General features: G+C 39.6%; 2 protein-coding genes and 1 long non-coding RNA gene across 3 annotated transcripts; 2 read left to right on the top strand and 1 right to left on the bottom strand.

The window, feature by feature from the left end:
- Window positions 1-235: 235 nt before the first annotated feature.
- ctsd (cathepsin D) lies at window positions 236-9,665 on the top strand. Its single transcript, XM_051075659.1, is given in 9 exon segments — window positions 236-404; window positions 2,369-2,525; window positions 4,605-4,728; window positions 4,795-4,937; window positions 5,045-5,244; window positions 6,788-6,910; window positions 7,196-7,340; window positions 8,690-8,788; window positions 9,110-9,665. Coding segments are annotated over 9 exon segments (1,215 nt in total). The 5' UTR covers window positions 236-342; the 3' UTR covers window positions 9,272-9,665.
- Window positions 9,666-10,728: 1,063 nt separating this feature from the next.
- cdhr5a (cadherin-related family member 5a) lies at window positions 10,729-21,735 on the bottom strand. Its single transcript, XM_051075603.1, has 13 exons — window positions 21,578-21,735; window positions 19,453-19,625; window positions 18,560-18,619; window positions 18,161-18,421; window positions 17,851-17,955; window positions 17,578-17,763; window positions 16,485-16,575; window positions 15,944-16,041; window positions 15,582-15,788; window positions 15,264-15,377; window positions 15,070-15,136; window positions 13,720-13,880; window positions 10,729-12,821 (listed from the first exon to the last, which is right to left on the bottom strand). The coding sequence occupies exons 1-13, from the start codon at window positions 21,666-21,668 to the stop codon at window positions 12,285-12,287; spliced, it is 2,151 nt and encodes a 716-aa protein (XP_050931560.1). The 5' UTR covers window positions 21,669-21,735; the 3' UTR covers window positions 10,729-12,284.
- LOC127143267 (uncharacterized) lies at window positions 15,683-16,276 on the top strand. The gene is made up of 2 exons (XR_007814553.1): window positions 15,683-15,813; window positions 15,947-16,276. It is a non-coding gene; the product is annotated as an uncharacterized LOC127143267 (long non-coding RNA).
- Window positions 21,736-26,122: the final 4,387 nt, after the last annotated feature.

Below are 26,122 nucleotides of genomic sequence, written 5' to 3' on the forward strand. Positions count from 1 at the left end.
CAGGTGGTTTCATCAAGGATGTCTCTGTCATAAAGTAAGAACCACTGGTTTGTTTTGTTTGTAAGAGCAAGAGTTGAGATACATTCAAAAAAAAAAGAGAGAGAGAAATGAAATCTTATTTCAAACATTAAAAATACCAACATAATCTAAAGTCTCCTGTGGGTTGGAAAAGTAACGGGCCTGAAAAATCACCGGAACTTGCGTCACTCGCCAGCGGATTGAGCCTCACGTGACGCTGACTCCGCCACAGTCAGCTGATAAAAGTCGGTTGTTCTGTGCACAATAAGTCGAAGTGCTCGGTCATCGTCGGGTCCATGGTTTTATAGTTCAGCAACTGCCATAATGAGGAGTTTATTCCTGGTCGTTTTTGCGGCTTTAGCTCTGAGCAGCGACGCTCTTGTCCGGTAAGAAAAAAAGCCCACAATGTTGTGTTAAAATGTTTGTGTGAAGACGTCTGATTAACGTCTGACTAATGCTAACGTTCACCATGTTAACTCTGTTACCTAACAGCGACACAAAACATTCATTACACCTAATGTAGAGCAGCAGGGTGTTAGCTAACACTTAGCTTCATGTTCACATTCAGAGAGGAAACATTAGATGTTTTTTTTTTACGCTACTGTGTTGTCTGCTCTGTGCATGTGATCATGTGATCAACTGATTTATACCGTAGTCATCCGACACCTTTGAACCCTTTGTTTATTTCTAATCTTTATTTAGTCTTTTTCAAGAGAGACCTGAGGAACAAGAAACCGTTCATAAACACGCAACCTGCAAAGAGAAATAACACAACAAAGACACAATAAAACAACTGCAAAACATCAGGGAATAAAGTTTTAAAGAGGGGTGGACAGTTTGCAGTTCATTCAGTTTAAAAGGCGAACAGTACCTGAGACCAGCTCTGCCAAGATTAGTGGAATATCTGAGGTTAAGCAGTTTACAGGATCGTTTTTTGTTGTTGTATGATTTAAAAAACAGCAGAGATTTATACATTTGTAAATATGATGAGGTGATTATTTCTTCTCAGCTTTAAGGAAGTCCATCCCACCCTGAGGTATGGAGAAAAACAAGGAGTATGAAAATTGTCCTTCGTGTTAAAAATATAAAAGGTTTTATCATCAATGGTTGACTGACACCAAGTAGGAAGAATGATACTTGTTATTTATGTGCAGTATAAAGGGTGGTAGTGTTTCCAGCCTTTGTTTCTGGTTTGCAGCCACAGTGTAATGATTCCAGACTTCACTGGGTGATAGTTCTGGAAAATAAAGGGCGAGGCTTGTTCACACCTCAAAATGTCATCACCCCTCCTCCAGCTTCTCACACAACCAACCAAATCTAAAACATTCGAATTGTTACCTGTCAGACAAATACACGCTGAAGCCTCTGAGCACATGAGTCTGAGTTGGTGTGTCCATAGAGTCTTTCAGGCCACCTAACCATTCTCTGTTTTGATGATTCAGACCAACTTAAAATGGACTGCTTGTCTGTAGCTGTGAACTTTGGATAAGATTAACAAACATCTCAGGACTCTCTCATGGACTTATGTTATTGCCAGTATCCTGTCTGTTTGATTTTGTGAAACATTTTGTGAACTAAATGAATTAATCAGTACTTTCTTTGGTTGCAGGTGATTAAGCACTTTTAAGAGCTTGTTTCAGGGGAACTTGTGATGTGCGCTTCCTCTAATTTTTGACATTTCATAGACTAATTAATCAACAAAAACTTGATGTAGATTAACTGACAGCAGAATGACTGACTGTGAGCTGCCGCCTATTTTAGTGATCATGAACAGATTATGGCATGTGCTAAAAATAAAGAGGAAGCTTCCAGTCAGCCTGTGGTAACTGGTATGACTTTATTGTACTTTCAGCTTTTTCGAAGCCACAGGGTAGCAATATGGCGGGATGGTGGTGTAGACAGTCATCAGTCACATGTTTAATTCCCACAGCAGCTATAGACACTGAAGTTGATATTATCAGCAACATGATTACAGAGTAACTGGAAGCACTTAAACAGACACCGATGTTGATACTTGAGCAATCAGTCGACTCATCATGAACTCATTACAGATGAAATGCATCAATGTAGCACTCCTGTGCATTGCAACATACTGTGCAGGAAAACACTGTGAAGATAAGAATGCAGGAAGTGGGTCAGCTGTTATCTGTAAGGCTGCAGCAATCTGTTGGTATTTTACAAATGAAGCAGCCTGATGATCAGAATGAATTTCATTAGTAGTGTTTTTTTTTTTTCTTTCATTATTCAAATCACCAGAAGAAATGAGAAATGTTGGTGCTAATTAACAGGTCTGGAACCAGGCTGTTAATTAACAATCCTAAATCATTTTTAAACGTTTCTTCCCGTCCAGAATTCCCTTAAAGAAGTTCCGTTCCATCAGGCGCGAGTTGACCGACTCAGGGACAAGACTAGAGGAGCTTCTGGCCGACAAACACTCCCTTAAGTACAACTTTGGCTTCCCCTCCAGTAATGGACCCACTCCAGAAACCCTGAAGAACTACCTTGACGTAAGCATCAACTCTCCAAACCACTGACCTGTGGACCCTCAAGTCTTCACTTTCCCTAATGCACAGTGCAGAGGCTAAAAGCCAAGCTGAGGGAGAACCACAACAAAGGTCCTCTTGTGTTTTGACCGCCTTGGCCCTTTTCTGTAAATCCTCCCAGCTGAATGGAAAATTAGACTTGCCTGTCATGAGCAGTAAATCTCCTGCAGACACAAGGTTTTTTGGGGGTGGGGGGTGTTAATATCAGCTCTGACACGATGACAGAGGAGGAACTTTTACCATATGACAGCTGAGTCAGTGTTGGCTCCTGATCTTTAAACCTCTTTACCCTCGTCAGCTGACAGAAGTGCTGTTTGTTTGCTCCTAGTTTTACTTTAACATATTGGGTAATTATTTTTTTATATTAAAAAGCTGACTGCTGTCATTACTGAAGATAATAAGAGAGGAGACAAGAAGGTTTTCAGATAAATCAAGCACATCTGTTACTGATACTTCTATCAGTATCGGCTAATCCAGGGTATCTGCAGATCTTAAAAAGTATTTAAAAGCACTGAATTCAGTTTTCTCAAGAAAGGCCTTAGATGGTGTTAAGAAGTCATTCATTTCATTTACAGAAATCTTAAATATTTTCTCTCACTGGCATTTTTTCCTTTGTTTTACCTGCATATCAGAACAAAGTATTTACATCAAACCAGATACTGTTTGACTGAAATGGATAAATCAATTATCAAGGGTTGTTAGTGGCCTGAACAGCTAATCAACAAATTGTGGCAACTCTGAAAGTAATTATTTCTAATTTATGAATCCATCTATTCATTTATTCAGGTTGCCTTAATTTAATTATTTCAGTGGTAATTATCGTTCTATATTGCAGGGAAGTACTAAAAATGTGATCTGACAATAATTAATAACAGTTCTCTATATTCTCTAATTGTAGTATCGTCTCTCTCGGTTTTCATACTGATATGATGGCGCAACAGGTATTAAATGTTATTCTGTGTGTTTTTAAAGTGTCTTTTAAAAATCTTAAGTTATTTAACTCTGAACTCTGCATAAACCCTGTTATCATAGGTGTTGGTGCACATATCTGCTGATAAGTTACAGTTGCAGAGCAGAATTGTCAAACATGTTAAAGTTTGTTTAGAAATAGTGATCACTTAAGTTTTCTCAACAGAGAGCACAGACGAGTTTATTTTTCAACTGTAAACTGCACTGCTCTGTACATATCAAAATTCAGGTTGTGAGATTGAATTTTTCAGCCAAATACAAAGACAGTTTTTATATTTCTAATATTTAAAGTGTAATGCTTATGAATTATGCAACACAAATCTGCTGTACTGGTGAGGTGGTAGAAATCTCAAGACTGATGATTCAAAATGTGCATATACGAAACCAAATCGATCTAAACGGGTAGATACTGTGAGAGATAAGTGAAAAAATATGTTGCATTTTCTTCCATTTGGTTCAGTCAGTCACAGAATAAATCACAAAGATATTCAACTTCTACATTTTGCTGAGAAAAGGGAAGTTTCTCTGAGGCCTGAATGACTTGACAAAAATTCTTGCAGGATTTAGCAACAACAGTTTTGACCCGTGTGGCTTTCAGTCACATGAAACGGAAGCTTTCTTCAGCTCAGAAATTTATGAAGTAATCATTTGCCTCGTTCAGTGTAATTGTTAAACTAAAACAGCTGATTTATTGACATGACTCAGTAACTATTCGACCTGTGTCCTAATAACATTTGCTGACACCGACGGCTGAAAGGCACTCATCAGCAGTGAGACTGACTGAGTGACTGTCTGGCTTTATATGGTCAAACCTTGTTGACATTGTTTTAATCATTAGAGCTGCTCACTTTATCTGCTGTGATACAAATGATTTTCTGCCTCAAGAGATTATTCTTGGCATTCTCCTGAGCTGCAGAGTCCGGTGTTCTCTCAGTTGGATTTATTTTTACTGGTGGGTTTTTAAAGATCAGTTTTGAGTCCTGGAAATCCGAAACAAAGTCTCAACAAGCTTTCAAGAACCTGATGATTGTTGTTAATGATAATCATAAATATAAATATTTTCTTCCTCTTCAGGCCCAGTATTATGGTGACATTTCCCTGGGTACCCCTCCTCAGACCTTCAGTGTGGTGTTTGACACTGGTTCCTCCAACCTGTGGGTGCCCTCCGTTCACTGCTCCCTCTTAGACATTGCATGCTGTAAGTCCTCATGTAGGAAAATTATATTCCTGTACTGAATTTGTCTCTGTAAAGTCTGACTTACAGTATGATACAATCTATTTTTGCAGTGCTCCATCCACAAATATAATTCTGCCAAGTCCAGCACATACGTGAAGAACGGCACTGCCTTTGCCATCCAGTATGGATCAGGCAGTTTGTCAGGCTACCTCAGTGAGGACACATGCACGGTAAGCTCATCTCATGCATTATCATCATCACAGTGAACTGCAGTTATAAGAAATTCTCTTAATTTGTGTGTGTGTGTGTGTGTGTGTTTTTTTATTCCTATTTCTAGATTGGAGACATTTCAGTGGAAAAGCAGCTTTTTGGAGAAGCCATCAAGCAGCCTGGTGTGGCCTTTATCGCAGCCAAGTTTGATGGGATCCTCGGCATGGCCTACCCACGCATCTCTGTGGACGGGGTGGTACCGGTCTTTGACAACATCATGAGCCAGAAGAAGGTGGAGCAGAACGTCTTCTCCTTCTACCTGAACAGGTGGGACTGCAGACAGGCCTTATTTCCACTAACAAGCACCTATCTCACGGGGGGGGGGGGGGGGGGCTGGTCTGGATTGGATTGTTGCTGATCTTGTTCAGCTGTTTGTTCTGTTCTGTCAAATCCCCACTCAGGGTCCTCAGACCTTTAGAAACTAACAAGGAAACTCAATAAAGTGAGTACAGATGGAGAGTGTGCAGGATTCTTTGTTTAACACTTTTTAATCCTACACACCTGTGACTAAGACTTTTTTTTTTTTTTTTTTTTTTTTTTTTGGTGATGCTGATGTTAACATGTCAATTAGTGTTAAGTGGAACAAAATTGATATTTGAACACAGCTTTTTCATTGTCTGTCCCGCAAACGCACCTGCCTGCCAGACATCAGATAAAGATGATGACGTTTGTACTGGCATCTGAGCAGTGTTGTCTTTTCAATATCCAGAATTCTCTGGTTTGTATAAAGCAGTAAGAACGTACAACACTGGAACTTTAACTTTGTGAGGTTTTGCCGCTAGATCCAGGACCTCTCAAATATGTCATTAATAGAGCTGCAGTGGGACAAACCGTGTCATTTTCAAATGCTGTTTGGTGGCAGAGTGAAGTGAGCAGTTTAAGGTCAGATGATAATAAAATAAGTTAGTGGCACAAAATGGCATCAAATTTCTATATGTAGTTTTATTTTGTTTTTTTATTTCTTCACACTGCTTGGCTGCGTGTTGTGTTTCACGTTGAATGGCCTCCTCTGTAATTAGGGGTCTGGACTAACGGGTTGATGAAGATGCAGTAGTAAATTGATGGTTTCTGTTACTGTGTTTGATGTAGCTGTCCCTGTTGCAATGTGATGACAACCATTGACAAAATGTTGTTTTTAGTACGACCATCTGATGAGTGCCAAATGTGACTCATCAGAGCAGGTGATCACAGTGGAAACAAAAGCAAGACCAGTGGCGTGTGTGTGTGTCTGTGTGTGTCTGTGTCTGTGTCAGTAGAGGGTCACTGATAATCGTAGATAGGAATAATGTACAGGTGGATCGTTCTCACAAGCCTGGTGATTACACACAGTCAAAGTAGAAAACATATGACAACATGTCTTGTGCTTATGCAAACTCAGTCTTTTGAATGTTTTTGTTTATGCTCAACTTTTTATCTTAAGCTTTTTATAAATCTATGAATCTTACTGGTCAAATTTACCCTTTTAGGATCTTGTAGCTCATTATTTTGGTTTTATGTCCAGCAGCCTTTTACTGTATCATTCAACAAGCTCTGATGAATCCACTGTACATGACCTGCTCAGTGCCAAACTGCAGACAGACACAGCTGGTGATTATCTGGTGGAGAGAGTTGGAGCATTTAGCTGCTAAAGAGCCAGATATTTTTCACAGGAGATGGAGTCAGTATTCTCCTCCAAAATATGGAACTGTTTGAAGCATTAGACTATTACGTGTTGCAAGAACTGTTAGTGCTGTGTTTCATTTTCAGTGATATCCCTGTGTGTCTTTCAAGGTGACAGTGAGGTTTGAGTTCATGTCTTCTCTCTCCTCAGGAACCCAGACACAGCGCCTGGCGGTGAGCTGCTGCTGGGAGGAACCGACCCCAAGTACTACACCGGTGACTTCAACTACGTCAACATCACACGCCAGGCCTACTGGCAGATCCACATGGACGAGTGAGTGCTCAAATATCACACTCACAAGTCATGATATTGTTGTTCTGTATCACTGTAAATGAATATGTTTTTAGTTTCTGAAACAGGAAACTGTGATGGGCATTTTTCACTATTTTCTTGCCCTTTTAGATGAAATGATAACTGAAATATCATCAACAGATTAGTAAATTGTTAAAATTATTTTTATAGCCTTGCTACATGCCTTCTTTAGTGATGCTGTTATGATAATATTGAATACTGAAACATGTGTATATATGTGTGTGTGTGTGTGTGTGTGTGTAACAGGTTAGTTGTGGGCACTCAGCTGAGCCTGTGTAAGGGTGGCTGCGAGGCCATCGTTGACACTGGGACGTCTCTGATCACCGGCCCCTCTGCCGAGGTCAAGGCCCTGCAGAAAGCCATCGGAGCCATCCCACTCATCCAGGGAGAGGTGAGATAAACACAGCAGACCTCACCTGAAAGCACAGATGAAGGGCTGAAAGAAAGGAGAGAAAAGATAAAATACACCTGTTCAAGTTATCTTCTCACTTTGTTGTAAAAAATAGATGCCACTTGTCACCTGTGTCGCTGCACAGGTATTTCTCAAAATTAATTACCTTTTAAGCCTTATGGCTGTACCAGCTCCTAACAGGCCATCACAAACAAACAAGAAAAGGTGCCTTACCTGAACAGAGTTTCATTTCACTTGTGTCTTGTAACATCAAAACTCTCGACTGGATGGTAGGAGCAGGACTCAGTCCTCTGGTCTTTTACACTGCTGAGCTCAGCACTGGTTTCACTTCATTTAGATTGACAAACAGACTCGGATACTAAAAACAAATACCCCAGGGTCATTTGTCTCCTCTGTCTTTGTCTTCTGGCTCAGATTAGATAAGCTCCGCCTTCTTGACTTTCAGCAACCAATCAGTAGAACAAATGATCATGACACCATTCATCCTCGCATTATTGTTGCCCGTACCTCTGATTACAAACAATTTGCCAAAGCTGCGTCTTAAATAAATCTGTGACATGGCTTAATGTGATTGAGTTTCTACATGCTAGTATATAACAGACTTTTCAGAAAAGTGATTTTAAGTTATAATAATACATAATGTAAATGAATGTATTGTCACATTAAATAAATTGGGAATCAGGCACAGACTTTGCAGACTTAACTGTGAGTCTCACACTGAAAACAAGAACCATCCAGTGGACCAAAGATCTAGAGACGAAAGGATTTATTGACAGAAACATATAACTGGCAACAATTTTGATAATCAGTCGATCATTTTGTCTTTTGTTTGACGCGAAAATGGCAACAGTCCCTAAACTTACTTCTCATTCGTGAGGATTTGCTGCTTTTTGTTTATGTGATTAGTAAATATGTTGGTTTTGACCTTGAGCACATTTTTAAACCTTTTATAGACCAATTAATCGAGAAAATAATCATCATTTTAATCATAGTTGCAGCCCTACAAAGATTTAATCAAGCTCGCTGAGTCTGTTGAAATAATAATGGCTACATTCAAATAGTTATGAGTTGAATTCCTTTTTTAGGTTCCTTTTTATTGTATTGTATTTTTCCACTCTCCATGTACTGTGTTTTTATCTTTCATGTGTTACTTGACCTGTTTTTCATATTTCTATGTAGGTGTCCACGTACCACTGTGGAATCAAATTTAACTGCCTCAAAATGAATTGAGTTTTATGCTTTAATCCTCCAGTTATGTCTGTTTTTAGTTAAAGCCATGAGGTTGGTAAATGATCTGTACATTGAAATGAATGCTGGTTCTGTTTCAGTACATGGTAAACTGTGACAAGGTCCCATCACTGCCCGTTATCACCTTCAACGTAGGCGGACAGAGCTACAGTCTGACCGGAGAGCAGTACATCCTCAAGGTGAGAGACTGTGTTGTTTATTGTCCAGCAGGGGGCAATACAGAATCAGCTCCTGCAGCAACAATACAACACTGTGACTGTGTGTTGCGTCATAAAAAACCTTAACAAGCGCAGCTTTGTTTTGTTTGGCAAAGGCAGGAGGAGGCTGGTTTGTTGTCTGAGCAGTGATTACACAGAGATTCATGTCGTTGTTTGTTTTTCTCAGTCCTCCAGACTTTCTTACACTGAACCCTGTCATATTTTTACGTATTATTTTATATCATTAAAACCTTCCAGCTGCCTTGTCTCTGACTGTGCCTTTTCCTGCTTCCTGTCATCCAGGAGAGTCAGGCTGGAAAGACCATTTGTCTGAGTGGCTTCATGGGTCTGGATATTCCCGCCCCCGCAGGGCCCCTGTGGATTCTGGGAGATGTATTCATCGGTCAGTACTATACTGTCTTTGACCGAGACAACAACAGAGTGGGCTTTGCTAAATCCAAGTAAGCACATCCTGCACCAGAGCAACATGTTGAAGAGCAAAGCTACAAATCCAAGTTATGAGAGACAAAAATCTGAGCTGCACATGTTTTCTGTTGCTTTGCAATCAAACAGTATTTAGCAATAGATTTTGTGTAGTCTAAATGCACTGATTTACAGCAGCGTGTGTGAAACAGATTGGAGAGTTGATAGGTTGTGTGGTGGGTGTATATGATCAGGGATCGGTTGATTGTATTGGTACTGCCCTTTCAAACGTTCAAATTATTTGTTTTTTAAATCAGGGATTTGTTTTAAACAGAATACTTTTAATTTGCATTTTAGGAGGAAGTTGGTCCTCCACTACTGAGTTTGTCATGTATCTTAATGTGATTGGCCTCAATAAACACTTTTTAAAAGATAATCCGTAGCGAGTTTCACCTGGTTTATCTTCAACAAGCTAGATTTAAAGGATTACTGCATGATTTTTTTTTTTTTTCTCAATTATGGGTGTAAATGATATGATAATGTTAAAAATATTTGGAATCGGTGAAGTATTGAAGTGCAAGTGCTTGTTTTTGCCACTGACAGGCTCCAGTTATTTTTGGTGTCTGACAACATTATGGATATGATTCCTACAGAGATAAATGTTTTCATTATAGAGTAAGATCCTTTTTGTTTATCCAGAAACATCACTATACATCCCTATCAGATTCTATCGACAAAGACAATAATTTTACAAAGCAGATGGAAGTTGCTGGAATACCACTATATTTCCTGGCTCATACAAAAGTCTATCTGTAGGAATCCTATCTGTAATGTTGTCAGACAGTTATAACAAGAATCTGAGCCTGCCCGTGGGAAAAACAAACGCTTTAGTGGACGTACGGTGACGTGGCGTACACCGTGCAGAGCCCTCGCTGGATCTCCATGAGTCCAGGATTTCAGAGCCAGAGGACATCGCTGAGATGTTACGTGACTGACAAGGTAAGTCAGTTGTATTAATACAGACACATAGTCCAGAGCTTCTCATCACTTATCTATGTGTATGAGTCTTATCTGCTTGTCTGCATTCTTATCCCTCTTCTTCCCTCTTAATTTGCTTCCCACAGGTAACAGGTTGCTTAGGGGAGGTATGGTGACAGTGTTGAAATGGAGGCAAGTAGCAGGTAAGGCAGTTTTTTTTTTTTTTTTTTTTTTTTTTTTTTTTTTTAAATTGATAAATCACTGGTTGAAGCCATCTGGTCTCACTTGTAAGTCTCACTTGTAACTTGTAAACTTGTAAGTCTCAGTTTAAAAAGTGTCTCTCCTGGTCTTTTGTTCAGGTCATGACAATACTAACAGAATAAAAGCATTATAACAATATATTAGTGAATTTTATATATAGCTTCAGTCAAAGGTACTGCAGTTAGGAGGTAAGCCCTAAATTAGCTGTAATCATGACGGACTGTTGACGGAAAAATGAATTTACAACCAGCAAGGCGATCCCTAGATTCCACAAATCCTTCATACTTTATTATTCCCTCACACACTCTACATCAATCACTTTAATGTACAAAAAGTCAACTATACACTAACCATAGATTTATCCATAAAAGTAGTTATTTTACTGAACATGCTCGATAAAATACAGTCCACATAAAAAAAGTCCTTTCAGCTGTTTTAGTATTCAGTAGACAAAAGTTTCTCTTCGCATATAATTTTCACCCTAAATTCCAGACACTACTGGTTCAGTTTAGTAAAGCTTGTACAGAATATGTGCAGAATGGATGAGACAGAAATCATGACAGCACAACAGTGACCAGCTTCTCTGCAGATGAATCACTCACTGGGTTTTTACCCCTTGGTTTGAGATGCTGTATTGATCTGACTGGAGGTTATAAAATAGGAGTAGCTGATACAGATAAAATCTATTGCAGTGTATGTAATTTTACGTTGCAATACTGTCACACTGTTTCCTTTGATTTCCCAAACAGACAACACAGGGCTAATGAAGTAAATTAAATACCTGACAAATAGAGGAACCTCATCACATGAATGTAAAATCCTGTGAATCCAATGTTGCAATAACCCAACCACTTTCTAATAAGGCACCCTTTGTAACAGGTTTCTTCATGATTAATAAATATTTTCTAATGCCCTATATCAAGTTGTAAGCCTTTAATAAGAACAAGTTTTGTTGTGTTTTTGGCTCTTTTCATCAGAGAAACTGCTCCAATGAGCAATTTGACAATTTGTAAATGCAGACCTTATTAGAAATAACATTAATTTTAACTTAACATATATAACTTCTGATTTTTCACCTTGACCCAGAGTTTGTTTTGATCAGTGACTTAAAATAGATCTATAAAGTGTTAATAAAAGAGTAATTACTAAACTAAAAAGCTAAAACTCTAGATGTTTCCAGTTGACTCAAATGTGAGAATTTGCTGCATTTCTTTATCTTAACATAAAACAAATTAAATATCTTTGAGTTTTGAACTATCAATTGGACAAAACAAAACATTTGAAGATGTGACCTTTGGCTCTAGGAAATGGTGACACACTCTTCACTGTTTCTTGATGTTTTACATACCAAACAATTACTCAGTTAATTGATAATGAAAATAATTGTTAGTTTCAACTTTCTGTATAAACTCTTAATAGTGTGCATTATTAGAAAGTGGTACCAAGTAATCTTGCTGACCGATTTTCTATAATTTCATACTATATGTTTGGCCAACACTAGTGACAAGAAGATACTTTTTAAACATTGTGTAAAGTTACAACTTCAGACATTGTATTCTAATATACTCACAGTAGAAAATACCTTTTGGATCCTTGAATCTATTCTTGAGGCAGTTATCCAGAGATGATGGAGGTGTCATCCTGGACTGCTGAGACGTTTGCTGTGGGCTGTAGTCTCCAAAAACTGACAAGAAAACAAACAGCCTTCTGCTCAGTTCTCTCTGACTTAAGTTCGACCTCTGACCTCTGCTGTCAGCCCTCCTGCTCCTGGCCTCCCTTCTCTTTTTCTGAACAGGTATTTCTACAGTCTTGCTCTTCACCGGACCCCTGTGCTCTGGTTCTCCTGCCCATCGTCAGACTCTCTCAGTGGGGCGGCCGGGTCTCTGACAACACCCTCCATCTCCACCTCCCCCTCCAGCTCCTCCTCAGTCTCTTCCTCCACCCGGCCCACAGTGTCTGGGATAATCTCCACCTCTATGTCCGAAGAGTCCTCACTCTCTTTGAACCACACCGTCTTCTGGCCCTCCCTCCTCCTCTGCTTGGTGAGGATTGATCTCATGCCGTACTCGTCCCCGTCTCCCCTGCCCCTCCTTGACGGTCTCACTGAAGGGCTCCCCTTGGGGATGTGGTTGGTGTAGACACCACAGGAGGAGCAGTGGCGGCTCCGTCTCTCCAGGGGAATGACACGGCCCCGTGCCTGGGGGAAGGTGCTCCGTCTGGGGAGAGCGTTGTTCCAGCGCCTGGCACCGCCACGGCTGTGGTCACCTTCGTTCTGGAAGCCATCGTTGGTGTACTGCAGGGAGTCCCTGTGGCCGGTCCGGGGCTGGTCAGACTTCAAACAGGGGCCCAGGCACTACAGGCAGGAGAGAGGCCCCTCATGATTAATACAGCAGTTAATGAAGCATGGAGGATATTGAGGCATTGTTCAATGTTACAGATGCCACCGTGGTTCCCGAGAGTGAGCTAGGTTCATTTGTTCTGCTTTAACACAGAGCCCTTCTGTGGTTTTCAGCTGATAAATATTCATCAACCACACAGGAGGAGTGCCGCACATGAAGGCATCGAACAGCTGAGTCTGTCTAAGCTAATACAGTATGGAGGTGTCTTTGTATCCTTTATCATAGTGAGAGTAAAGGCTTTAAACTTGTAGCAAAATATATATGAAAAGTCTCAGAGGAAAACCACTTCTTTTACAAGCTATTGTCTACATGCTACAGGTGTATGCAAAAGTTTGGGCACCCCTCTGGCCAAATCCCATATATTCCGAATTTTTTTGTAAAGTAAAAAGAAGTAAATACAACCCCTGCAATAAATAAATGAATAAATAAGCTATCTGAGTTAATGTTACTTTTATTTCATGTAAATTTTGGGCACCCAACAGCCTGTTGCATAACGTACATCTTCTCTCACATTTAATTTGAAAAACTGCTTATATTAATCTTATTTAACCTTTATCTAGTCTCTTGACCTACGTAACACCTCTTTCTTGCAGAGTTTGATTAGGAGGTTGATGCCACGTCATATCTGTTAATTTTGGATCCTGGAATGGGAGGTGACTAGCTTAGCTTAGCTTAGTTTAGCATAAGACTGGGAGTAGTGGGGTACAGCTAGTCTGACTGCCAAAAGCCAAAAAAATAAAACAAAGCCATTCCTATTTAAAACCGCATTTGTGCTGTTTAAATGTCTGATGTTTGGATTTTACAACTCTAATCATTTCAGAGGTTAAACCTAAAAGAAGAAAACTGACTGACCTCGCATATTTTGTCCATACTGGCATTTCCCTTCCATAAGCGAGAAATCAAGAAGCCGATCACAATGAGGCAGAGGACCAGCAGAGCTGCCATGACCAGACCCAGGAGAGCCATGTCGCCTGGACGGTAGCCAACATTTGAGGGAGATGGGATGGCCACAGCTGCAGAGAGGTGACTCAAAATTAACACATGACACAACATGTTGTCTCCTAAGGGTTATTGTAGCTGCATGGCTAACGTCACACAATTATTTCCCAACGACTTTTGGTACTTTTTGTTCTGCATGATGGTAAGAATGTTGACTATGAATTTTGTCTATTAATGGCTGGTCCAGGTTTAAAATGTAACTTCATTTAATTAAAATTCTATTTTACTGTATGCAAACTTGAAAATGTGTCATAATTTTGTCTGGGTTTAGTTATGGATTATTCAGTAAAAAAATAACGTGACACAGCGAGAATGTTAAGGATTAAGGTCTTTACACACTGGGGGCATTTTTTTGTGCAAATTAATTCATATGTCAATATATTTTTTCAAACTGTTGTTTTTATTCTGACTCCTTTCAGAATAATAATGCAGCAAATAAACACAAAAACCAATCACAAACCGCCAGAGGCCGTTCCGGGTCAAAGGATATGGGTAGTTGGTCCTCGGCCTCTGCACATACACCAGGCCCTCAAACTGTCCCACTAACATCCTAAAACCTGAAGCTGCATATGCAGATGAGTATTTCACACTTTCGTGCTGTTTATCTGTCTTGCCCTCAGTGTGTAAAGGCCTTAAGTCTGGTGTACTTGTTATTGTCAAATCCTATGCCCACTGGATCCTACTGAAAAACTTTAAAATCTTTAAAAACAGTTCACAAATACACTGTAAGATTTAATTTTTAAAAAAGGTGCAGTAATTTCTCAAAACCGTTGCCGTCTGTATTTTTTAACAAATGTTATTCAAACAGGAGGAAATAGGGCATTCATTGAGAACTAATTTCAGCGGTGGAGTGATTCACATTTGACGCTCTAACGAGTATTGTGAGTGGGACTGGGTCAAAATAAACAACAGCGTGTGTGTTCATGGTAATAACATGTTAGCCAATGCAACAGTGTGGCTAGTTTTCGGAAACAATGGAGCTCTACTGCACAGAGGGATGAGATATATCTGGCTTTGGATTCACAGACATTCAGTGATGGTTTTGGTTTCTTTGTGGAAATTTGTTGAAAATAAATAAAATATAGATTATCACCAGACTTCACTGGGGACCAATACATAATGCTGCCACTAAGTGTACCTAGTTTATGACATGAAAATGTTTCCTTTTTGTAATTAAACAGCCAGTATCACAGAATAACTCACCTGGAATGACCTGAACAGAAAGGGCAGCTGTGCCAAACTCTCCCGTTGTCGTGTCCACGGCTCTGAGCTGCAGGCAGAAAAAACTTTTTTTACAACTTAGAAAGCAGCAGGAAGTGACAGTGAAATTGAGCAGAAATGCTTTTATGTATCTAGTAACAAGCGTTTTTTTTTTTTTTTTTTTGTAAATCAGTCACCTGAAGTGCAAAGGACTCAGTCTTCACAACTCTCTTCAGGATCATAAAACCGTCTGAGGTCACGTTGACGTAGCTGCTGTACTGAACCTCGTATTTCACATCTGGATTCAAACCCTGACACGCAAACATGAACACATATTAAAAATGCACGAAAGAAAGTGGTTTATCTCAGCAGCATGTGTAGACCCAGCTGCATTACAGTCATATGAATGCAGATTTAAGAGCATTATTTTTATCTCATCAGTTCAGCTTTGAATTAACTAAAGTTATCTTCATGAACTTCTTTGCAGAAATAATGTTTCAAGACAGAGCACTCACACCGGCGAAGTCCTCGTCCCGGGCTCGGACCCTGAAGGGCCTGTTGGTGCTTCGGTCTCGGAGGATCATGCTCTCAGGGACAGAGTTGCTGTAAATAAATCCTTCGTATCGCTCCTTCTCAAAGCGAGGAGGGTTCCTGCTCTTCTTCATCACCTCGATGGTCACCTGTGTCACCGCAAACTGATCCCTGTTGGTCACCTGAGACGCCTGAAAGCCAGGAGAGATCGAGAAGGTGCATTAGACCAAAGTTGATCATCTTAAATAAAAAACACAATACCTGAAATAGTTTCATTGTTTGCTTGTCTTTTTCTATTCAGAGTCACTGCAGAACAATGTACTGAATCCATAATAATTTCTTTTACCAGAACAGTGAGAGTTATTGGGCCGACAATATCAGCAGCTTTAGCCATGGTGATGTTTCCTGTTTCCTCATCGATCTGGAAAATATTTCCTTCATTTCCTGAGGGTGAAAAATGAATGACATCACCTTATTTCAGCAGAGCCCTCTTCAAACTTCAAACCAGTGAGAAAAGACATAAAATATAGAAATCTCTCATGTGAAAGAACCCAGGCTGAAAACTTGTTGCAAGAAGGTGACTGAAGAAATTTTTTTTTCAGCCTTTTTAGTTTGTAACTTATTAAATCTCTATATGTAAAGATAACAAAACCCATTAAAATAAAGGATTTAAAAAATATATATATATTATTGTTGATGATTTGTGATAGTTTTAGAAGGTGCTGAAAGGGTTTAGATTACTGCTGCTGCTATTAATGATTAAAATGAAAATCTTATGAATTCATGTCTTCACCATGAAAGACACCTGGAACCAATGGTAAATGTGCTGCACAGTAACCAAATATGTGCCCACTAGAAGTAAATAAAACGTGCTGTTCAGTTCAGACCTCGCAGTATCCTGTAGCTGATCTGCTCGCTCCTGTTCTTGTCTCCGTCTTTGGCAAACACTGGGCCAGGCTCCAGCATCAATGGCCCCTCCTGTGGATTAAAATCATCATGTATGTATTCATCAGTCCTCATTTCTATTCATTTATACCTTTTTTTTTTAAATCACAGACAGTCCTGTAATAGCAAGTAATCTAAAGAGCTCTCAACATGTGACATCTCGGGTTGTTATACATGAAGTGACATTTTTCACAGTTCTACTGTTTCATCAGCACCTTTCTCCACTGTCTGTGAGCAGTGTAAGAATAACTTCTACCTGCCAAGTAACTGAATATATTATATATATTTAATCACATCAATCACTAAGTGTGGAAACTTCTAAGTTAACAGCCGGCAAATGACATTTCAATTTGCATTTAAATTTGATGCAGTTCGATGACTTACAGGGATCAGTTAGTCGTCATGAGGAACTCAAAATACTGACTCTCAAAAAATTTTTTTCACATTAGTGGAAATAGGCTTCCCTACAAAACCAATGGTGCATTCAGGTGCTCCTGGTCAAATTGTAAAGCTCATCATCAGGAAGTTGCCCTGAGATGTTCAACAACCAGAGTAAAGGTAAATAGAAATACCAGCAGTAATTTCAAAGTTCATTCATAAGTTGATAAAATACTATTGCTACTACCACCATGACTACTACTATTAACATAGATTATAATAATAATATAATAATTAATAAAATATAAATATTTTTGTATTGACAATGAAAGAGTGATGCTCGTAGCGAGGAACCCACAGAGAAACCTACTGTTCCTCTCAGCTCCACAAATATCAATTAATGCAATCATACCTGTCCTCAGTTACTCACATCCTGAAGGAACTTTTTCATTTGCCTAGTTCATGGTCACATGATACGAATATTCAGGTCCGTAAGGGTCACCTGAACACATCTGTGCATAAATGCCTGTGGGAGACTGAGGGCTGCAAATTTGTGCTTTATGACTTTGGGCTATTTCAATAAAACTGACCTGACTCATACAAATTTGGGCAAAATAAAAATGCAATGTCAGTCTTGAAAACACACTCATATCTCACCTCTTTCTCAGTGAGGTTGACTTTGCCTCTGTAGCCAGTGCTCACACACAGTTTAGCAATCCCTAAGTTTGTCCTTAAACACGGCTGAAACCACGGAGGTCGGTTGTCGACGTCCTTCACGTGAACCGTGATGGTGGCCACAGAAGTGAAGAACGGCTCATTGGATGCCGAACCATTGAACGTGTCCTGGAACGTGAGACACAGGTCAGAGGTCAAAGAGAAGCAGAGCCTGGCCTGGATGTTGTTTATTGATTATTTCCATGATTTCTGTACCTGTACGTGTAAAATCAGAGAGATTTTCTGTATGACGTCATAGTCTAGGATGCTTTTTACAAGTATCTTTGGAGTGTTGATATTCTCCAAGCGGAAATATTTATCCTGGGTCAACAGACAGAGAGAGAAAAGAAAAAGGAGTAAAGAATAATGCCACAATGCAACATCACTATATATCAATACCAGACTCCACTGACAAAAACAGTTATTTTACATTGTTGGAATACCACTATCTTGATTGTTTAGTTTGTTTGTATTATTGTGGTAGTACTTGTACTAATGTAAACAATCTGCTCTGCTGTGGTCTTACTGTTGCAGACTCCAGGCGATAGTACAGAGGCTCTGAATCAACGTCTGTAGCTTCTATCAGCCCAACGCTGAAGTTGATTGGAGTGCAGCTGCAAAAGACAAAACTCAGAGTCAACTTTGTGATGAGACCAACTCTAAATAAAGACAAATGTGAAACACCGGTACTGCTCACCTCGTTCACTTCGAGTGTGTAGTGGTTTTGTGCAAAGTTTGGAGGGTTATCGTTCACATTTTCAACCAGAACTTCAACAGACTCGTTCACCTCAGGAGGGAAAAGCAATGACTGAGTCAGCTCAGTTTGGAAACAGATTTTGAAACTAATCCACTAACAATCTATGTTCCTGGCTTTTTCCTTGACAAACAATGTGATTTTTGTCATGTGTTATGTGACTCTACTCACAGATCTGGAGCCAGCTCTGCTGCACTGCACCCATGCCACCAGAGCTGCACTGGGTAATGACTAAAAAAAAGAAAACACATTAGCAGTTACATGCTGTAGGGTTTCTGATAATAATTACAGGTACCCTGTTGGTTTTTTGATTAATAGAGTGTTCCCTGCAGACATATGCAGAAGCTGCAATAAGATGAAATTATAATGTCTGCATCTGCACGGTCACAAGGATTGAACAAACACACTTGCGCAGATGCCCCATTTACTATAACCAGAATTATATCTGTTTTGTACTGTGATGATTTTATGCTGTTCCAGTGATCAGCAATTGGTGGCAGTAAAATGCCACAGAAATGTCATCATGTGCCAGCAAAGGCAGGGAAGAAGATAACTGCAAACACAAGTCTATCCAGCTACAGCTGCAGCACAAACATGAAGGAAGTTGAACTTCCACATATGGGTGGGGCCAAGGATAGGTGTGGTCAGGACTCTCCTTCACTGCTGACAAATTATGAAGTAAGAACAGTGTCTCCATTTCCCTTATAGTTATTACCAGATTGTGTGGCCTTTGTTGGAAATATTCTGGTAATTAACTGTTAAATACCAAGTAAGTTCAAATATTTTGTAAAAGTACATTTTAACTGTCTTTCTTTCTTTTATCTTTCCACTCAGTTTTAGACTATCTTTAGGAAATGCATCACAACTGGCCCAGACTCTGATTCCCCTCAGCCCTGATTGTTCCATCATGACTCATATTCTTCCAAAGTAATGCACGCGCCTCCCCCAGTAGGATTTGTCCCAGATATTGAGAGCACCTGGTCTCAAATCCTGAAAATTGAATGACAACATTTATCTTTTTATTTTGGATATTATTTATGTTACATGTGATGAGTGTAAATCACCTCATAGTCCAGTCCTTTCTTTACCATTAGGATGTTTCCTTTTAGGTAAAACAGATCTTCAGGGTTCACTGTGACTGTCAGCGTCACATCACTACTGGATCTGATTTGGACCACCTGCACATCAGCTGTGTTGTTTTCTGGGACCGTCACAGGACCAGGAGGCACCGTGCAAACTGAAACAGGTGAGAGGCATAGAGTAAATCAGACTTTGTGGGAATAAGTAACAACAAAAATCAGGCTAAGTGGAAGTTTTGTGAGATCTTGATAAAATCTGATGATCTGCGTCAGTACAAAACAAACAAACAAAAAAAGACTAACCAGTTCTCCTATGCTGGAATAAAACTACCAGATTCATGCTTTTCTCTTTGTCATGTGTGGTCATTTTATTAAATGTAACTTTATTTAGGAAAATGCCCCATTTGAGAACAACATAGACTAAAATAATAAAGGTTAAAAACTAGATTGCCCCCTCAAGTTAGGGCCAAATAATGTTATGATGTAGGAATAGTTTAACATTTTGAAAAAAAATCCACTTTCTCTCTCATGTTTGCATGGTTAATATGAAGCCTGTTAGCTTAGCTTTGCACAAAGGCTGGAAACAGGGGAAAACAGCTAGCCTGGCTCTGCCCAACAGTGATAAAATCTGCCTATCAGCAAAGAGACATATAATGACAACAAATAGACACAAACAACAAAACACTATGTCAAACAAGACACAAAGAGTTGCAGCATGACCACAAAGATACAAAACAGCTAAAGGGGATGCAAAAAAATCACAAAGATCCTTAAAATTAGTAAAAAATTGACGTCATAGCCCTGAACTGAACCACCACCACAATACAAACAGAGATCACACATGCAGCACACTGCCATACAGAAGTAAACACTGAGGTCACCACAGTCAACATTTGCTGTTGACATGAAGTGGAAGCCAGCAAATTTATCTGCAGATGATAACAATGGCGAAGAGAAAGAACCAGTTTTTTAATTGTGGCTTTTTGTGAAGGAATGTGTGGATGTGGAGTCAGGAGTGATGGGATCATGACGTGAATGGCTTTACTGACAATTTCATCAGATTTCAGGATGTCAGGGGCACTTGTAACAACATGTTTCAGTACCTCTCCACAAGACTCTCAGTTCAGCCGACCCACCTTCCTGAAAAAGCGAGTAGGAGTTGGGTTGAGTGACGCAAAAGTCCCATGAATTTCCGATGCCACTGTTGAGACTGAGATCACGCTGCCAAAAAAATCTGACCTGTGTCTGATTCAGCACCACGTGTGGACGTGACCCAAACCATAACTGAAAAGATCAGACTCCATTTGATTTGTGCTTTTCAAAACAAATACTCATCAACATGTAAGCCTGCACCACAACCACACCTGCAAAACTAACTTGACCCCTCATTGAACAAGCCTGAAATAAACTGACCCTGTGGTTGAACCCAATGGAGCTCACCTAACTCTTGCCAGAAAGTGAAAGGCATATTTATCATGCAAAGTCAATGCTAAAACAGTATAGATATCATAACAATTGAAGTGAATTGGATTGTCTTAAACTCTACAGGTGTACCTGACAAAGAGTGTATACAATAGAATCTACACCGACTGTGATCATGGGGACTAAAACACAAGTTAACATTTCGATAAAGTGAGAATTTTTGTGAGTTTCTCATTCTTTCACAGCAGCAGTGACCAACTTAAGGGTCAGGACTTGGAAAGGTGCAACAAAATCTGAGGAACCACAAAGAAGATGAAAGGGATGGGAGAGCAAAAGACTTGTCGCACAAGGTTGTGTTGATATTTTATTATCCTCTGGTTTACATTTTGCTTTTATCAACTGAAATACTGGATACCCTCACCTCTAAACAGGCCTCTAAACATCTCTCAACTGGAAAAATATAAGAATAAAAAAACTCTAGTTCTTGTCATGAGGGGTCAAAAGCAGGCACAGCTTCATTTTAAGGGGCCACAAAGCCAAAAAGGTTGGGGACCGCAACATTACAGGACCAAACCGAAAACACCAACTGCTTCTCTCACACACTCTGCAGCCTCAACATCCTCAGCTCCCTTCCTTTCCCTCAGCAGTGACAGATGACGCCCTCCCCAGAAATCAGAGCTCTACTCACGTCTTTGAGCCGGACAAACTGTACAAAAGCAGACGGCAACAACGCATCCGAGGAGACCGTTCACAGGTTTGCTCTTCAATTTCAGTTCCATGTCCTGATTTCAGAGGCACCAGCAAATGAAGTCCCGAGGAGGATGAGGAGCCCGTGGTACCAGCTGGTACTCGTCCACATAATGCCCTGTCTGTGCTGGCCAGCGAGTGGGAGTCGACTACAGTTGCAATGTTTGTGACTTCATCTTACGGGCACATATTGCATTAAGCGCCTGCCAGCAGAGGACTCGCAGCCTCCCACTAAAATACTTGCATCTGTTTTAGCCGGACGGGTCATTCTGTATTGGTGGCCCTGATGGATTCTGGGAGGAATCCAGCTGGCGGAATGTTGGCAGCTGGAAACATTTCTCAAATATCTAAATACTCTTCAGGTTAGACAGACCTGTCGTTGGATTAGTCTGCTTGTTAATGTGAAATTCACCAGTAATGACACAAAGCACATGGAGACTGAATGTACAAACACATGATACATACATGTATGAGGGGCTGTGCAAGCCATAATTCACTTTATACCACTCACATACAGTATATTAATTCTTCTTTTACACATACAGTGTGCCGAAGTATCCTTGGGCAAGATACTGAAATCCTAATTGCCACTGATGGCAAACCATCGGTGAGCATGAGAGTGCTCCATATATGTATACATAGAACAAGTGCTGTGAGTGGTCAACATGACTAGAAAAGAGCTACACAAGTGCAGTTCATTCTACCATTAAGTGAGAACCAGGATGACGACTCAAAATGCTGATGATATCATATATCACATCACACGGAACAGGGGGCACACAAAATAAAGACAAAAAAATATTTTTAAGTCTAATGAGCAAAGCTGCAGGCAGATATTTTTTTTAGCAGGCAACAATCATGCACAGACAGCTGGGGGCAAAAGAACACAACTGTTCTCAGACCTGATTATTTAAAATTCCTAGGATGTCAGACAAAATATAAGACATTAGTTTGAGTGCTGATAAAGAACCACAACATGTCAGCCTCCATCAGTCCCCCCACTGATTCACCTGATGACGGTGCAAAATGATGCACGATTAATTTCAGTTTCGGCAGACTAGTTACTACATTTGGATTCAGAGAGACACACATTTTTATTGGAGGTAAACAATGTTTTTTAAAAAAATCTATTTAAGCAGATAAATCAAGAAGGAGAAAGTTCAGAAATGTTTTCCTCTTCGTCTGATGCTTCACACAGTAATAATGACAGAATGTTACACTGGCACAAACTAGGACACATGATGGCTTCACGTGTGGACAAGGCACCACTGTGCACACACCAGGCTGTCATACATTGCACTAAGTAATCTCAATGCTCACACACCAGTATCCCACCCCACCACCCCCCACCCCCAGCTCCTCTGTGTGGGAACAACAAGCTCACAGTGTCATGATGTCACATGAAGCTCATACATTATGTTTCCGTGCAGAAACGCTCCTCGCTGCCACTGAACACACACAACTGATCAGGCTGAAAACTGTGGGACACGAAAACTCTGCTGTACATTTCACAGAGAGGAAGCTGCAAGTTCTGCTACTCAGAATATTTCAGTCCATTCATTCATGTGTTGGAGCCTTTGCTCTGTGAGTTACTTTCTCCTCTGACCACCAGGAGGAGCCTGAGCTCCTCAGATCAGGAACTGTCAGCCCGTCCAAGTTTAACATGCAAGAGAGGTTTAGGCTGGATATTGAATATTCCTGTGATTAGGACTTGGAGGATTAGAAAAACTTTTGCTATGAAAAACATGCAGCACAAAAGCACAATTAAAAACAATCATAATAGACTGTGAAGTGCTGTAAAGAGCTCCACAGAAAGAGAGTCGAGGCTAACACAGAATGTCTACAAAGAAAGATAACTACATTGAAACACAAAATGACTACGAGAAGATACAAAACAACTACAAAGACACTAAACAAACACAAAGAGACACAAAACAACTACTATAATAATTTGTGCAGTGTTAGTGATATAACTAACTTGGGGTTGGTGGGGTTTAGCAGAGAAGCTAATCTCATTAGAGACCTACTTAATAGCATTCTTGTTCCGCCTAAAGCAGAGAGAGAAAAAGCTGTGGCTTTAAGTCTCGTGGGCAGACACGACAATTGTTCAATGTTAGTTTACAGTTATTCTTATTGGGATTAGTGATGCAAATGTTGCTTTTCTGGATTAAACCGGAAATCTAAATTAAAAAACGCCTTAAATAAAGGGGGGAAAGTTGTGAAAGAAGTGAAATCAATCTCTAAGAGGAGATATTTTATTCTGGGATTCTGAAAAACATTCTTCACCTGAAAACCAAGAAATACTCAGGTCCGCGATTAAAGTAATAATGAATTAATTCAAAATTATATTTAAGTAAAAGTACAGAGGAATTTACTTAAAGAATCAGAATTCAAAGTGCAGTAGAGTGGCCCATTTCACAGCATTATATACAGATTATAGTACTGGATCATTATTACTGATGCATTACTGTGTAAGCAGCATTAACTACTTTGTACTTTATAGGTCAGTTCAGTCTCTAACAGTGCAAAAGTATAACCTTATTAAGACAATTCCAGCTCTATGCTGGTACTAAAAAACCATGTTGAAGACATGAAGACTTGTTTTCAAATCAGATGAACCTGGCTAAATAAAATAACTGCATCCTGAGAAACGTATGAAGCATGTTGCTGCAGTAGTTATTATTAGTTATTACAATTATTCTGACTGAATCTTTTCACATGTTTTAAGAAAATAAAAGATTAGGACTCTAATATAGAGTAGACTAAAATGACCTGATGAGGAGATTTTTGCAGGGAACAAATGTATTGTAATTTAATTTAAATGTAATGAATATTTCCCTTTAAAAAGTAGTAGAGGATAAATATAAAGCAGCATTAAATGAAAAGTACCTCAGACTCGTATCCAAGTATTGTACTTAGGTACAAGAGTTACCTCTCACCACTGCTTAAAATCAGTTTTTCGAACACATGAAGGCTAAATGCTTTCAGAGTGCATCACTTTAAGCTGTAGCTTTGTTTGACATATTTTTTGCTTGCTTGTGCGAGTCTCTCACACACACAGATTATAACACACACATTTACACATTTCTTGTTCACAGCAGGAGTGTGAACAAATAACTGTCACATGTAAACCAAAACACTTGTTAAGAAGTGAACCTGATGTAGATTTCATTGAGTACTTTTTATCCAGGAGCATTTGCTCAGTCAGTCTCAAAACCACATTTACATTTTCGTCATTTTTGTTAACAAGTATTCATGCTTGTTAGTTAGTCTGAGTTCACATTCATAGACTTAAGTACAGATTCACAGCTCCTTCACAACTTTATACACATTTTGAAAGGTGTTCTGACACAGTATCAGAGATTTAGAAAATATCTAGAGCCAACATCTCCTGTTTTTTAAAACCTGTAAAAATTATGCTTTTTAGCACTGTGGTCTGGTGAGCTATGCCGACAGGCCTGATAGACGAGCTGTAACTAAACCTAAAACTTTTGAAGTTGGTCATGAAAAGTAACTAAGTACATTTACTCAAGTACTGTGCTTAAGTGCAAATTTGTTGTACACGTGCTTTACTTCTACTTCTATTCCACTACATTCAAGAGGGAAATATTGTACTTTTTCTACATAAGTTAGTTTACAATTTTATACAAAAGCACCACTGATAAAAGGTGCTCATTTCTGATAAAGCAAAAACCAACTGACCTGCATCATTAGTGTTGACAGTAAGGATAAGTCACTTGGTCTGACCTGTGGGTGACCCTGTGACATCACACACTGAGGATTATGGGAAGCAAGTGTCCTGGGTGTGATGATGTTGAGAAACAAGTGTGAACGGCAAACAGAGTAGCTGCTGTGGAGCCCTGATAATTCTGCAGCCACTGTTGACTCACAACACATACCTTCTGACAATAGGACTGTGTTGACCTTTGACCCAGAGAGCAACTAGCAGGTTTGAAACAGACAAAGGGAACAATTGCAGCGGTCTTTTAAGTGGCTGTTATGCTTTTTAAAATAAGAATGACAACATAAAAACAATGGGACAATGTGAAAGGGGTACCTTGTAGTAATGAACCTCCAGAGATTCAGCAGCTGCATTAACAGCTCAACAGTTAAAAACTGAGAAAAAAAGGTAAAAGTAACAGAAAAGTAATATATTAAGCAACAGACCAACTATCATACAGAACTGACTTCTCAGATACAGGCTGAGTCATAAAATAGAAGTCATAAATAAATGATGGTTTCCTTTTTTAAACCATGTTAATACAGTCATACAGTATAAAAGTGAACTTAAATGGATCCCTGGAGCAGTGAGCTCCCAGTCTGCACTCTTTGGCAAAGTATCTATGTGACAGTGTCAAAGGGACACCTGAGGAAGAAAAATAAGCAGCAAAATTTTAAACATCACTAGGGTAGGGTTAGTGTTTAATATTGAAGAAGACAACGAGTGTTGATTTAGTTGCTGTGATCAGTTTTCAACTGACTTTAA

The sequence above is a fragment of the Lates calcarifer genome, linkage group LG2, assembly GCF_001640805.2.
Source record: "Lates calcarifer isolate ASB-BC8 linkage group LG2, TLL_Latcal_v3, whole genome shotgun sequence".
In the NCBI taxonomy this organism is placed as follows: Eukaryota; Metazoa; Chordata; class Actinopteri; family Centropomidae; genus Lates; species Lates calcarifer.